Genomic DNA, 16,074 nt, shown 5'->3' with positions numbered 1-16,074 from the left:
CCCCAGTCCGCGGGGGCAGGGGGGTAGGAAATAAGCAGCACCCCTCTCCACCACTCAACCCCACCCATCCCAGCCCGCTGCTGCACTTCACAGCACGTAAAACTAATCCTTAGATGTGACGTCTTGCTCATCGGGGCTGGAACAATGTCAACACGTCACTGTGAATACAGAGAGAGACGCACACACACACACACACACACACACACACACACACACACACACACACACACACACACACACACACACACACACACACACACACACAGTACAATGGATTCTGCACTGCCATTCAACTTGGCAGTCCTTTCTCTCTGCCTGCATGGCCACAGTGTGCGGTTGTGTTGTTTCGTGGCTCTTATTAGCTCCGTGTGCTGCTGTCTGTGTAGTCTCTTGTTGTTGCCTACCTACTCACGCATGGCCGGCCCATCAGACTGCTGAAGGAAAGAACCACACAACATTGTTGCCATTTCCAAATGCCAGCATAGAAGAAATGCATGCAGATACACTCATGCATAAATATATGCATAATACACACACACACACACATAAATACACGTAGACACACAGACTAGTGCACAGACATAGATCAGAGATTTGTTATTTGATCGGCCTCTGGTCTTCTTCAGTAATTAATGTAGGACGCTAAATGAAAGGTTTATTATTTAGTCATGGTGACAAGCCCTATCCCATAACGCTGTCCAACTAGGGTCTAGTAAGCAGCAGTGGGAGCTCTAAGCATCTCTCTGAAATAATGAAGGACAGGAGTTGGTTGGCAGAGTAGTCCCTTGAAACTCTCTCCCCTCTCTCTGCAAGAACAAATGCTCTGGGCCCTGCTCTCCTGGAAGGAGTGGTAGCCCCTCTAGGGTTTGGTTTGTAACCCCCTTTGGTAGCCCGTCTAGGGTTTGATTTGTAACCCCGGGATGTGAGGGGCAGAGTGGGGCACCCGTCTCTTGGCCTTGATTTACCACATAATGTCCAGAATGATTCATGTCCTGGTGGGACTTTGATGTGGGGTTAGGCTCTTGACCAGAAGGGAATGGGGTGTATCCTCTGTTACTCTGGGGTCCCTCCCCACTGTGCCCTCCTTACATCTCGCCATGCTGGCAGCCATTTGGAGCTATAACCTGTCACGCCTGATGGCTTCTATTCCTGTGTGTGTGTGTGTGTGTGTGTGTGTGTGTGTGTGTGTGTGTGTGTGTGTGTGTGTGTGTGTGTGTGTGTGTGTGTGTGTGTGTGTGTGTGTGTGTGTGAGAGAGAGAGATGTGTGAGATGTCAGAGTTGATTGTAATATGTTTGCCATATATTCCACTAATGAGAAGAAGAAAAATAACTTGTTAGTCACCAAATAATGAAGTATAAACAAATGTACACGCTGTAGATTTAGTGATCATTTATTTTCTTTCCTTGTTGTTTTTCTGTTGTCTTAATTTGATGTACCTATATCACTCCCTATGCATCAAAGCAGGTTTATAGCTTCTCTTTTTTCACCACTCTCCAGGAATATCAGAACTTTGGTTGGTGGGTCGGAGAGCTTCAGGGCAGTGTTGGCATCGTCCCCAAGGACTTCCTCGTGCAGCTCTATGAAGTTTAACATGTGGAGGACGGCCTGAGGAAAGGAATTGCCAATCCTTTGGAGAAATGTACTGAAATTACTCATTACCTTGTTTCTCTTGCAGTTGGTGAGGCTGAATCAAGTGAAACAATTTTTCTTATTTTATCACATTTCATTTTGCACTGTTTTGACCGCACATTCTTTTTACTGATCCATGCAAACTGTGACTTGTAACTCATTAATAGATATATAATATGCTTTGTGGTTTTTGCATTAAAGAAAAGCAATTCAATAAAGATTTAAGCAAGCCTCATGCACATTTCCTGAATCTAATGCAAGGTCGGCAACCAGATAGCAGAGAGGGCTGCAGATTGCTAAAGCAGATCATAAAGAAAACGCCTTTGTTAGGAACCTAATGCTTAGAGAGAGGACTGCCTAGTGCATGGAGAGTAGAGCAAAGTATTATTTTTTTCTTTAAAGAATTCTTAAGACAGTACCATCAATACATAACTCCTCAAACATAATATGCACATGCCACGTTTGTTAAACAATGAAATAAACCATTTGGTGTGATGTATATATATATTTTTTGATGGTTTCTTCGCCACACCCTGCAATGCGCTGCCATGTTTTTCCTCTGCCTGAGATAGTGGTCAGAGTGCAGGGTGTAGCAGATGGCTGGCTGCTCGACGTATTTTGAAATGCTAAGTCGTACTAATAAGACTTGATGCTGCACGGCTAGCAGGAGGGTGATCACCCTCTGTGGGGCTGTTGGATAACAGGAACCAGCTCTTAGCCCCCAACCCGTCCTGGTGAAGGATGTTGCTAATTCCAATCTGCCATGTGCCTCCTTACCACAAAACCAATATTGCTGGTCAACTTCATCTCCCTTTTATCACTCTTTTGCAAACACAAAAAGCGCTATAGGCCTCCTCGGCTACCAGCTCCCGTATCTCTTGTCTCTCTTCCTCCTTTTTTCCGTCTCTTGTCTCCCAGTTCTGCTGAATGATGCCAGGCTATCCTCCGTCCTCTGGGTGACATTCAAAGGCAACATAAATCCTGCTTTTTATGGTGCGCAGCAGCAATAAAGCCTATCTTCTAATTGAATATGTAATGAATTACCATAATTAGTTAATATTGAATAGTTGAATACATTATATTGGATGTAGCGAGGAAGGCTTTGTCTCCAGGACGTGATGGATTTGGATGTGATCTGTGATAGGAATTGTAAGTACTTGATACGATTGCTTAACTAATTTAGTTTGTTTAGTAACAGCTGTGAACTGCTTTCTGCGGTGGGATGCGTCTGTAAGGACATTTTGTCACCTTCGTTTGCCCAAGTTAGCTATTTTCCACTGAGGCGTCCTTAATGTCAGGCTAGGCTTAATATTGCCTCTCATTTTTATGTTGCCAATAAAATTTGCCAATAGATTTCCTTAATGGGTATCAACTTCACCACATCCCCCCTCGTCTTTGGACAGTCATCTCCTCAGAATATACAAGGACTTTTATTGCAATTTAACATCAAGATATAATGTTTCATAGATAAATGCCACAGTACAATTAATCTACTGGGCACTAAATTTCACTAATGATACCAGAATATCACCAATTCATACTTGCAACCATAAAGATAAGCTTTTACCAGCAAAATATATTGATTGAGTTGCTCTGTAATAATAAACGGAGAAGGTGTTGCTGAAAGAATTGATGGAAATATAATTTCTCTCAGACATAATTTCCTATATCACACAGCTTCCTGAAGTCAGCTTATTGTACGTATGCATGCCAAGCTGAGAGTAGAAACTAAATCAAAAATAAATCTTGTTGATTCAGAAACATTTCACCAAGTTTACCTGCCGCTTATTCTTAAGACTCATTTTATTCTAAACTGTTTACAATACTGTAGGTCTGTAGATTATACAGACCTAGGAACAATTACAATTACAGTAAACAAATCTAACCAATGCAATGTGTACAGTTGTACTGTGTCATCATAGATAACATTCCTACCTTGCTTCTCAATAGCCAAAGCCTTGATGTACAGTGCTTTAGAGCAGTAGTTTTGATCAAGCTGTCGGCTGTTGTGTTGCTCTTTAACCAGGTTATCCAGGCATAGATCACCAGACCACATCATAGAGAGCTTCTGTCGGGAATAACACAGGCTTATTTATGTGCTATCCCCGGGCATTCAGGGGGGGAGATGTATTACCTCTCCAACTGGCCCTCTTTCAGCATTCCATTAAAGGTTCTTGCCACGTATAAATCCTTAAATCTGAAATAGACACTCTTTAAATGAAGGTCTCTTTTAATTGAGGTCAGTTTCTGTTGATGCAACTCATGCCACTGACAACTTGAGAGTTCCATGGTTGGCTTATGACATTGCAGAAGACACAGCTTTTTTACAGTGCAGGCTAATTATGATGACAGACAGTTTTTGGGGCCATAATGGACACACTTCGCGGGACATATTTAGTTTTTGTCCAGGCGAATAAGCCAGCCACTGAGAGAAGCATTGGCGTTATTTGTTTTTGGTTTCTAGAAACTTAATGGTCAAGAAATATGTTGTTCTGGCTCTGAACCAGGGGATCTAGACTTCTTAGAAAATAGATCGTCATGATAATATTTAATAAGACTCGATAGCAATAATAGTGATAAAACCAATTCTGTCCATGCTGTCATGAAGGAGAGGCGCGTGTGTGTGTCGGGGGGTCCACCTGCTATCTCCCACGCCGCCCCCCGCATGCCGCTACGCTCTGACAGTATTTACTATGGGGGGGGGGGGGGGAGGGGGGCACGCTCCAGTTCAACAGTCTGTGTGTGTGCTTATGGTAGTTCACACTCTCACAATGCACCCTATTTCCCATTAATTCAATAAGAAAACCCCAGTATCACCTCAAATCCAAACGTCCTTTGATGTGTCAATGCACATCTCCCTCTGTCTCTGTTCCTACTCTGACCCTGGTCTGGCTGTGTCTCTGCTCCTCCTCTGACCCTGGCTGGCTGTGTCTCTGCTCCTCTGGTCTGGCTGTGTCTCTGCTCCTCTCTGGGCTGGCTGTGTCTCTGCTCCTCCTCTGACCCAGGCTGTTTGTGTTTCTGCTCCTCTTCTGACCCTGGCTGGCTGTGTCTCTCCTGGAGTTGAGCTTTAGCCCCAAAACAATCATCTCCTCCAAGGTCCCGTGGAGAGCGCCAGTCGCAGTAGTGATTTAATATCTCAAGTGGTGTTGAGGGCTCCTGTTGCGACTAATGGATCCTGTATAATGTGACTCTTAAAATGCATGAGCAGCCACTGATTTATCTAATTTGCCTCCAGTCAGGCGCATCTCCTCGCCGCGCCCACTTTTAGGTTTTGGCTCTGCTGGTCGGTGGCCACGGTACTTTTTCCAAGCGCCTTGATTTGGAGGTTGATGCTCATATCAGTTAGACGGCCAATACTGTGGATTGTATCAATCACATAAAAGAACATTTAAAAGATTGTTTGTTAATGCTGCTTATTACATTAAGGATTACATGATAACTCAACCAAGTGAGAGAGGGGGAGGGACAGCAGAAAGTGATGAAGTAGTTGAAGGCAGATGGGCTTTTCTCCCAGCGGAGCCATCCTATAAGGCCGCTCGCCCCTGTCCTTAAGAATACACATACCGTAGTGTGGAGACTGAGGTCGCTGTACCATGAGAGGAAAGACAACGGAAAAACTGAACAAATTGATGTGAGAAAGTTCAGTTCCATCTGGTGTACTTCTCCTGGGCTCCTGCAGTCATACATTGGAATTGCAAGAATACAGGAAAAGTTCAAAGTTGTTCTAACTAGAAGTAGGCCTTAGTATGTCCAACAATAGACTGCTCAGCTCAGAACACTACTCAGAGTACTCTGTGGGCAGAATTCTACTGTATCTTTTATGTTGGCTAATATTATTTAAGAACTCTCATGTCTGATAGATAATGTAATTGGTCATCCAATTGATCTACTTCAAAATTACTCCATTCAAGGTTAAAGTGCAAGGAAGTTTGAATGTTTGGAGGGAGACGACATAGGATGTTCCCCCATTGATTGAAACGTGTTGAAACTTGTTGCTGTTGTCATGGCAGCAGAGCAGCATACACAGGAGAGACTGGAACAGCCGACTGAGCATGGAAAACACAGTTTAATGGATAGTTAATACTTTGACACTGAACACATCAGTAGAGTGGTTGTCAGCATAAGGACAGTATAGCAGACTGCCACTGCAACCCAGAAACAGGCACAGCTTGTGAACAGGCAAGGCAGGCAACTGCTTGGGGCCCTGGGCCCCGAGCAAAAAAAGAAAAGAAAAAGCCAGACTTTGATAAACAGTTCAAGACTTTGCTTTAGTCGTGCAATTCGCTACATTCATGTGCTAAAAATAAATTTGCAGCACTGTTTCACCTGAACACGTGAAGATGAGATTTTGACAGTACAAGCTGATATTGAACTTAAGTCCAGGGTTCATGGACAATTTGGAAACTTACTAACAAAGTAAAAGTATCCAAACATGAGCAAATGTGCTACCTCCTTGACTGCATTATTCAGCTCTACTTATTTATGCCAGTCAGCCTTTTCTCACCTTTTCAAATATCACTGATGGTCATTTTAAAGCCTGCTTGAGACTAACTTCCAGCAGCTACTGTCCAGACCATTGGCCCCTGGAGCGGGTCCTCTATCATCGGATTAGGCTGAGAACAGGCCCAAGTGATTCAGGTCCTCGGATATACGCCTGTGTTTCAAGAGGTACTCGCATTGAATAAAAGTATACCCTCCAAAAGGCACCAATCGCCATCATGGCACTTTCCTTTTGTAACAATATTTTGTAGCAATCTATAAAAAAAACGATATGCCTATTCTTAATTAACTATGAAAAAACGATTCAATTCAATTAATAATTTATTTTCTATGGTATTTTTTTGTTTTCAGATATGCAGTGATTGCTGGGTTATATGTATGTTGTTGTCCAATGTCAAGTCTCTAGGAAGGTTGACTGTGTTAATGTGTTAATGTATGAATGTATGAATGTTGACTTTCCATCCAATGTCCCTCTTTAAACCAATGTTATTACTTGCCTGCATCATCACCTGCCAAACCAAAAACACACACACACGTAGTACCACAAACACACACACACACACACACACACACGTAGTACCACAAACACACACAAAGGTGGTACCACAAACACCCATACACACACACACACACACACACACACACACGTAGTACCACAAACACACAAACACACAGACGCATGCGCGAGCAGTATCACAGCCAGTATAGACACTATCGACAGTCATAGACACTATCACGATGCACACACACTCACGACACCGTACAGACACACACACATACATCTTCCTTCCAATAAAAGACCAGCAGTATTGTAATTTAACAAGCTGCCTTAGGGGTTACACAGTACCCCTCTTCCTCTCCCAGTGTAGCTTTATGGAGCTCTACCTTTCAGAGCACTGGGCTTACTGGGCACCTCCGCTGTCCTTTCACCCTACCTTCTCTCTATTCCTCCCTTGGATCCATAATGAAATATCACAGAGGCCCTCGGAGAGATGGATAATCTAATTAGCCAACTGTCTGCGTGCCATCACTCTGCTGGCCTGCTGGCTCTGTATGAGCTGACACCAAGGGTGGGAGCGACCATGCAAAAGAGAGGGACTGAAAGTCAAACTTGTGTTTTATGTCCAGCTGTGTATGAGATAGAGACCAAAATAGGAGGAGAGAGCCGGATGTCAAGGACATGTCAAGGATAAGGAATGAGAGAAAATGTGAAAGAGAGAGAGAGAGAGATAGAGAGAGAGAGAGAGAGAGAGAGAGAGAGAGAGAGAGAGAGAGAGAGAGAGAGTGCTATTTGTTGTCACTGCAGCTGGCACATGGTCCACATGGTCCATTGTCCAACTGGGAGCATTTCAGGCTGTCTAGATGCAAGACCCTTCAGACAGGAGTGAGTTTGCAGGGGGGGTCCCCAGACCTGCTGCACACCTGACAGGATGGGGGCTCTTACCCCTCTTGCCCACTGCATCCGTCAACGGACAGATCCCATTGACTTTGAATGGGGCGGAGCCGCAATGCATTGTGGATCCATCCGTTCCGTTGTATCCGTCGGCTCCGTCAAGAAAGTTGAAAAATTTTCAACTTTTCAGGCAGCGACGGATCCGTCATCCAATCAGATCGCATATGCTCGGGCTTGGCTGACGTATGCCTCTGCAAAGACTACTCCCTCATCCGTCAGCCACGCCTTCCGTCATCCATTGACGGATGGTGCAGTGGGTAGGCGGCGTTAGGGCTCCGCAGAGAGGTATTGTAAGTTTGTTACACCTCAGGGGCCACAATATGATGCTTCAGCCCAAACAAGAGCACTGCAATATATCATTTTTTATTCATTTTTGTAGTAGTAGTATTCTTCAAGGCCCTATTATGGCACGTTTCCACCGGCGGTAAGGTATGAATAGGTGCAGAACGTTTCACGTTTCCAGGGCCAAAAGTGGGCGAGGTCCGGACTTAGCCGCGATTAGTACTCCTCTGTTGGGGTGCCAAGCGGTCTGAAAGGGTGCCAACAAGTTTGAGATACACACGCTGTCCGTTGATTGGTCGACTGAGTGAATCGTCACTTCCGTGTGACAGGGGGATAAAAACCCTTGTATCTTCAAGGGTTAGAAGATATCAATACCATTCATGCTCAATAACATTTATATTTTTTTCAGAATCACAGTTTAGCAGTATAATTTCATACCCGCTTCTTATATTTTCAGTTGGTCAGATTGTCAGCCGTTGAGGATGGAGGTGCCCAGGGTGACTATCAGAAAAGCTCACCATTGCGGACATTGCGGTGCCTAAACATCATCAATATTCAACCTAGAAACACAATGTCAAGCTTAAACGGATCTGTTATTTATTGTTACTTACTTATTGTTAATTATTAATCAATTAATCTATATGATTGTTCTATATCGGGCGTTTGTGTTTGGGGACCCCTGTTTATATGGCTAGAGGCTAGGTGCTTGCTGCATCATCAGACATGTCACTCAAACCTCTACGACGGTTGTACAGAGATTTTATTCATTATTTATAAGTCGAGCTGGGGTTGACTGATCATAGTTCTCCGGTTGATTATCTTTAAGTTCTTGTAATATTATTTCAGGTTTAAGTTCTACATAAATGTAGGATAATTGTATGACTACTTTTGAGGGTTGTTTTATTTTAGCTCATGTACCAAACATACATTTTCTGTGGCTGTGTCCCTTCACATGGAGCATGCGCTCGTGCATGTGTAACGTAAAAGTTATTAATTAAATAAGGTCGCATTCAGGTGTTCATTGTGCTCACTATTAGTCTTTTACATGCCTATTTTGTGTGTTGTGTATTAATGTAATCTCATTGAAGAACCATTAACTGATGCTGTCAGTGTGTTCTTTACTAACAGACCTTGTGAGGTTTGTGTGTGTGAGAGATAGATGAGAGGTTCCTTGTATACTACAAAACGTCATAGTTAGGGGAGTGCTGCATGCAGCGCTCAACTATTTTTCTACTTAAGTTTTATTCTTTCTTTCTTTTTTTCTTTCCTCTTTATTATTGTCTACAAACTTTGGGACCTATCTCCTTCCTCAATTTTTCATCTAGAGACTCCATTCCAAATTTAAAATGTTCATATTAGCTTGGAATCGCGGCTCAGATTATTAAAATATTTAAAATATACTTATGCATTATAGAAATGAATTATAAGATATTCTACTTTTAAAATACCGTCCGCCCAGTCTCTGACACTAACTGTGTGTTCACACCAAAAGCGAATTGCGCTGCAAAGACGCTTTGGTCGCTCTTAAAGTATCGCTGCGAATATTACTGTTCGCTTTTGTCGCTTAAGTCGCGAGGTATGAGGTGCAATTCAATTTTGCAGATGCATTTAAAGGAGCCGTATGCTTTTAGTACAGACAGCCATAACAAAGAGTGAACTCCCATACACTTTGGCCATATTGCAGAGACGGTTTTGCTTGTAGGACAAAGTGCTTCGACAGCAAGTAGGACAGTGATTCCCCTCCAATATATATATATATATAAACCTCCTTAAATGTAATTACAACCTAGAACAAAAAAACGTTGCGTGCTGTAGTAGGCTAGTTAAAATGTTTTACTGATCTGCATCTGCTAATTTGCGCATATGGCTAATTTGCATACGTGCACAGGACTGGCTGGCTCCGCAAGGCAAATAATGGAACATATCTAACTATCTATCTATCTCTCTCTCTCTCTCTCTCTCTCTCTCTCTCTCTCTCTCTCTCAATCAATCAATCAACGGGTGTCTAGTTTTAATGTGATGTATTTTGTGTATGTCCAGTCAGACTTGTCTCCCTTGTTCTGTTTGGTCTTGTAGGCTACTGTCCTGTGTGAGCCGAATCACCTAAATGAATTCCCGACCATTTGCGTCGTTTGGTATTAATAAAGACTTGACTAGGCTATCTATCTAGACTATTTTAATTAAAAATGATTCACCTCAGGCTCCGTGAATAGTGGGGAATAGCGGGAATAGAGGGATAAAAGAAAAGAGATAGATATCCCTTGTTATTTATCCCTCGTCTAGTCGACTAGTTTGTGTATGTGACGATTTCAAAAACGTGTTTTGTTTAAAGCATGACTACACGCGATTGGTTGGTTAGATTGGTGGTATGGAGAGCAAATGAAAATGATTCCCGCTTAAATACGAACGTTCTAGATCGCAAATATTTGCTATAAATACTCCCGCTTATTGCACTCATTAACTATTGAACACAAAACAGAAAACACAGCTGTCATTATCACTGTCACTGACAGCGATATATTGTTTCACTTCTTATGACAAATGTACTTATTGTATGTCGCTTTGGATAAAAGCGTCTGCTAAATGGTCATTTGTCAGCTGTCTATCCTCTATTAAACTGCATTGAAGTGACACGTTTGTTCTGTACATTATTCATTTGCATTATTGTTGCATTATTATGCGTGCATTATTCCTTTGCACAACGTATATATTTTCGATATTTGAAAACGACATCGTCCCATTCAGAGCAAGGAAGATTAGTATGCTAGGAACTCGGTTGGCAGGCATGTATCGCGCCTATTTTACAATAATCTCAAACGTTTCATTAACTCACACACCAGACCAACCAACCCCGTGTGACACCTCCGCCCAGGCCAGAGCCTTTTTGTTGCGATCTCTAAAATGAAAAAGGCTCGGTGCCCAGCTACAGCTACATTCATTTTTCAGTCGACATTTTGTACAGTTGGTAGGAACCAAAAAAGTAGGTAGGAACCAAAGTGCCGGTGTTCGGTGTTCCCTGGGATCCACGCAAGCGAAGAGCGTCTACATTCTGATTGGCTGTCAGTGTTTTGCCGCTGAAACGCGTCATAGTAATTTTCATAAAGTTCAGCCGTCTTCAACTTTTTTTGGTCGCTCTGGTCGCTCACCTTTTGCCGCTGGTAGCGTTTGACGCTTGTGTCGCTTTGGTCGCTCTTGCCCATAGAAAGTGAATGACTTCCGGTGATTTGGCAGCTCAATTCGCTTTTGGTGTGAACGCACAGTTACTACTTCAGTCTTCGTAACTTGGTCAATATTTAATCGTTAACCTTCGTTCAAAGGTTTAACAAATCAACACACTTGTTAGGGAATATTGCACTATGGTCCTCTATGTTGTTGCACTACGGACCTCTATGTTGTTGCACATAGCGGAACAGGAAGTTAATGACTCTGTTTAGATGTAAACCTACTGGCACTTTCAGCTGCTCGTGACATGTTTGGTTATTGTCATTTCACTGCTGTCGTTCATTAAAGCAAGTGAACAAATGGAAAGTTGTTCTTATTTACTTGTATCTTCAATAATCTGAAAAGATTCAATTACCATTATACTTTTTTCAAAATCAAAGTTTAAGTTCCATGTCGGCTTGTTTTTTAGTTGGTCTCATTGATTTATGGTTAGAGTGCGAGGACATGCAGGCAGTGTATGGCAAGCCAACCCTGCCAGAAATCGACCTCATTCACTCACGTTTCACCGTTATTACGTCGTAAAAAAGCTGTAGAATTTGAAAAAAAACAGTTTTTTTTCGCCGTAATGCGGTCTGCTTGTCTTGAACAGCGATTGAGCGCAAACACTTCAAATGCATTGGCTGAGAGAAAAGAAGGACAGAGATTATTAGCACACTAGTAAGACGCAGTTTTTTCCATGCGTTGTGATGTGCACAAATGCGTGTATTTTACGCGCGATTTGATGCTGAACACAGCGTTTTTTACGCGCGCTCTTGAAGGACTTCATTGCAGCGTGAAAAGCAGCGTTTTTTTATGCCGTAATAAAGCTGAAACGTGACTGAATGAGGTTGATTTCTGGCAGTGTTGGCTTGCCATAGCAGTGTTTCCAGTATTTCAGTTTGGGCAGTTTTTCCCGCCCAAATGGACAACTTTTCATAACGTTAGGCGGGAAGAATTAACATAAGGTCAGTGCATACAACTTCGGATACTTCAGTTCAATTCCTTTTACATTTCTCCATTTTTGGCAATGCTTTGCGCTTTTCATTCAGCTGTCAATTTATTTGTTTCCAATCATAATTTTTTTTAAATGGCGTGCATGTTTACATTGTTTACTCCATTTAGACTTTTGAACTCATTCAAATCCTTTCACTTGATTTAAGCCATTTAACATTTTTTTTATGTCTTAATCTATGTGGTTTACAGCACCTACCGCATTTTCTGCAGAAATGCATTTTCTGCAGAAAATGCATTTTCTGGTCACGTGATGGCAGGCTAGAGAGCGGACGCGGAAAGGACGGCTCCGTAACCATAGATTAAATATCTGATTTGTAACATACTGAAAGTTTGAAATAATAGCATAAACTGCATTTTAAGAGTAACGGGAACGGAACCTTATCCTCCATATATGTCACCTAAGAAGAAATCATCAAAGGAACGGCCTTGTGTTTCCACACCCGTAGCTGCTAGCCAAAAACCTGCATCTCCGGTCATGGCTAACCAGCAAGAAGGTGCTGAACGGGAATACAGCTCTGCCGAATTGATGGCAGCTATCAGCGAAGGGAAAAAAATGATAACCAGCAGGATTGAAGATCTAAATTCCACTCTAAAAACTTTGCAACAGAAAACAGCACTCATCGAAAAGAAACAAGACGACTTTGAAGGCGGCCTGAACAGAATTGACAACGACGTGGAGAACGTGTCAAGGCGCCTCTCTCAGGCCGAGCACACGGTGAGCGATCTCAAATTAAAAGTGGACGACATGGAAAATCGCACCCGGAGATGCAATCTCCGTCTGACGGGTTTACCAGAGGAATTGGAGGGTAACAGCCCCACCAAATTTGTGGGAAATCTTCTGCTTAACAGTCTGGGGCCCGACAACTTTCCCAATGGGATTGAGCTCCAGCGCGCCCACCGCGCTCTTGCGGCAAGACCAAAGCCAGGTCAACCGCCCCGAGCCATAATAATGCAATTCCTTCGCTACCAGGATAAGGAACGGGCTTTGACACGGGCTCGTCAGCTGGGCACCCTGCGACATGAAAACAACATCATCCGACTCTATCCCGACTACTCATTTGATCTCCAACAGAAAAGACAGAGGTTTGATGACGCAAAAAGAATTCTGCGGGAGAAGAAAGTGGACTACCGGCTGGTGTATCCTGCCCGCCTGCTGCTGAAACATGCCGGTAAAGAAATTAGTTACACAGACCCAGCTGAAGCCCATACATTCGCCGAAAGCCTGCCTGTGACAAACTGAACAAAGACGTCGGGGGATTTGTTATAAGTTGACTGTTTGGAGACTACATCACGTCTGTGCCCGACTCCGGACTCGTTGGGATGTGGACATATTCAGCAGCCGGAGGCAACGTTACGGCTTCATGCGGATACACCCACCTGTTTTTGCCCCTGTATGTGGAGACCGAAAGATTTTGGACTTGTTTCGATAATGGATAAAGCTGTGATGACCAGGCACTATGATTCTCCTTTCCTCTCACGTGAAGGAGAAATCTTTGCACATGCTTCAATATTATTATTGTTAGCCTACCTTATTCATTATACGATTTCCCTCCTTCCTTTTCTCTCCATTTGACACCAGCGGCATGTGGGTAAGTTACGTGTGTGTTGGATTTGTTTAAAATTATTATGTAGGCTATGAATGACAAGACATAGGCCTATGTACGATTGCTTTCAATTTAGAATAGCCTATCTGAAACAGAATTTTTTTTTAAGCTTGTTGGTCCGCTGTTGAATGTAGCCTACGTCTAAACTATTGGCATTTAAAAAAAAAAAAAGTTTTTATCTATCTTTGGAAGAAGGGCTTTTGGAAATGCGGTCTTCTTAAGTACACTATATTCCTGTGTGCCCTGTTTTTCTGCTCCTTATTCAGTACTCATAAAATAGGGGTTACTGTCACGTTACTACCTATCGATGCGCTTAAATTGTACTGTGAAGTGCAAGCTCGCGCACGTTGTGTTCTTTAGGGGTTTTTCCTGCTCCCATAGTTCGGGAAAGGGGTGTGGGAGGGGCGGAAGGGGAGGGTGGGTGGGAAGAGGGCTGATTTTCTTATCTTTTAGTCTTTTTTTGTGCTTTGTATTTTTATTTTTTTATTTTTTCTTTCCTAATTAAAATCTTGTTTTGGTGCAGTACAATCTAACCCATACTCAATGCTGGAGACACTCTCCGCCAGTCCAGGTTGTCTATACTCCACTATTCCTGTGGAGGGGATAGGGAATTTACTCAATACTGATGTCTATGAATACCTGTCGCTTCATATCATGGAACATAAATGGCATGCATAGCCCGGTGAAGAGGAAACAAATACTTACTTACTTAAAGAGAAATAAGACAGATCTGTGCTTTCTGCAAGAAACTCATTTGGATGTTAAGGAACATGAGAAGCTGGGTAAGATTTGGGGAGGCCAGATTTTTTTTAGCTCCTTCAGTACTAGCTCTAGGGGCGTCTGCATCCTAATTAATAAACACTTTCCCTTTATATCAGAAAAAGTAGAACGTGAACCAGGGGGAAGATTCATATTAGTTAAGGGTAAAGTTCATTCGGATGCCATCCCACTTGTTAATATTTACGCCCCAAATTATGACGATGTTAATTTTTTCCAGTCTTTATTTTTAAAACTCAGCGATGTGGAAGGTGAGATAATTATTGGGGGGGACTTTAACCTGACCCTTGACCCCAAGATGGACCGCTCCTCTGATAAAAATCCAGCTAAATGTAGATCAAGAAAAATTATCAACTCATCGATCAAGGAACTGGGACTATGTGAAATCTGGAGATTTGCACACCCCAAAAATAGGGAATACTCTTTTTTTTCTCCTGTACGTAACTCTTTTACCAGAATAGATTATCTTATTATAACCATGGCAATGGTCCACAGAATAAGTAGTTGTGAATATCTTCCCCGTGTTATGTCTGACCATGCCCCTATCTCCTTGACAATCCTTCCAAGAGATAATTCTCTGAAATTTTACAGACAGAGAATTAACCCTGTTCTGTTACACAACCCAGATTTTGATAAATTCATTACTTCCCAAATCAAACTATTTTTAGAGACAAACTCTGAGACCGCCCCTTCTCCTTCCATACTCTGGGAGTCGCTTAAGGCCTATCTTAGGGGGCAGATAATATCTTTTTCTACTCACATTCAAAAAGAATATTGGAAAAATCTGGACACACTAGAGGCTGAAATAAAAAGTTTGGAAAAGGAACACTTTAAAACAAGATCGGAAGGTCTACACAAGACCCTGTTGAGAAAACGCAACCAATACAATATATCGAACACTTATAAAACTGAGAGAGCATTCCTTAGGACTAGACAGAGATATTATGAACTGGGGGATAAGGGTAACAAACTACTAGCTTGGCAATTGAAAAAGCAAATGTCAGCGTCAATGATTCATAAAGTCAAAAAATCTGACAACACTACCACGTGTAACCCAAAAGAGATCAACGATTGTTTTCAAGGGTTTTACAAGAGCTTATACTCATCAGAATTTGAGAATACTGCTGATAAATGTGAGACATTCCTATCCTCATTGAACTTACCGAAGCTGTCCGAAGCAGACAGGGCTAGGCTAGATCAACCACTATCCAGGAACGAAATTCTCAAAGAAGAGACATAAGTGTCTCTTCAGTCTGGAAAAGCCCCAGGGTTAGACGGATTCACTCCGGAGTTTTATAAAAAATATCATAATCTTCTATTGAACCCCCTAATAGACATGCACCAACATTCAATTGATACCAAAACGTTACCCCCAACAATCCAGGAGGCCCTTATCACGTTAATTTGCAAGCCAGAAAAGGACCCGGAACTCACAGGCTCCTACCGCCCTATCTCTTTGCTCTCGGTGGAGAGCAAAGTTTATGCCAAGGCCATAGCGACAAGGCTGGAGGAATATATTCCCTTTCTTGTACATAAAGATCAGACAGGCTTTATTAAAAATAGAGTATCCATGAACAACCTTAGGCGCCTCTTCTACATAATTACACAAACAG

The 16,074-nt window shown here is 42.5% G+C and overlaps 1 protein-coding gene across 2 annotated transcripts in view; it reads left to right on the top strand.

Annotated features, from left to right (window-relative positions):
• Positions 1-1,855, top strand: part of skap2 (src kinase associated phosphoprotein 2) — an 8,820-nt gene extending 6,965 nt beyond the window's left edge. For both annotated transcript variants that reach the window (XM_079739203.1, XM_079739202.1), the window contains exon 12: positions 1,499-1,855. In XM_079739203.1, coding sequence (XP_079595329.1) covers positions 1,499-1,591 — 93 coding nt within the window. In that variant the 3' untranslated portion in view covers positions 1,592-1,855. The remainder of the gene's footprint in view (positions 1-1,498) is intronic.
• Positions 1,856-16,074: the final 14,219 nt, after the last annotated feature.

The sequence above is a fragment of the Pollachius pollachius genome (genome assembly GCF_949987615.1).
Source record: "Pollachius pollachius genome assembly, chromosome: 1".
Taxonomy (NCBI): Eukaryota; Metazoa; Chordata; class Actinopteri; order Gadiformes; family Gadidae; genus Pollachius; species Pollachius pollachius.
This window is presented reverse-complemented; position numbering and strand designations above follow the sequence as displayed.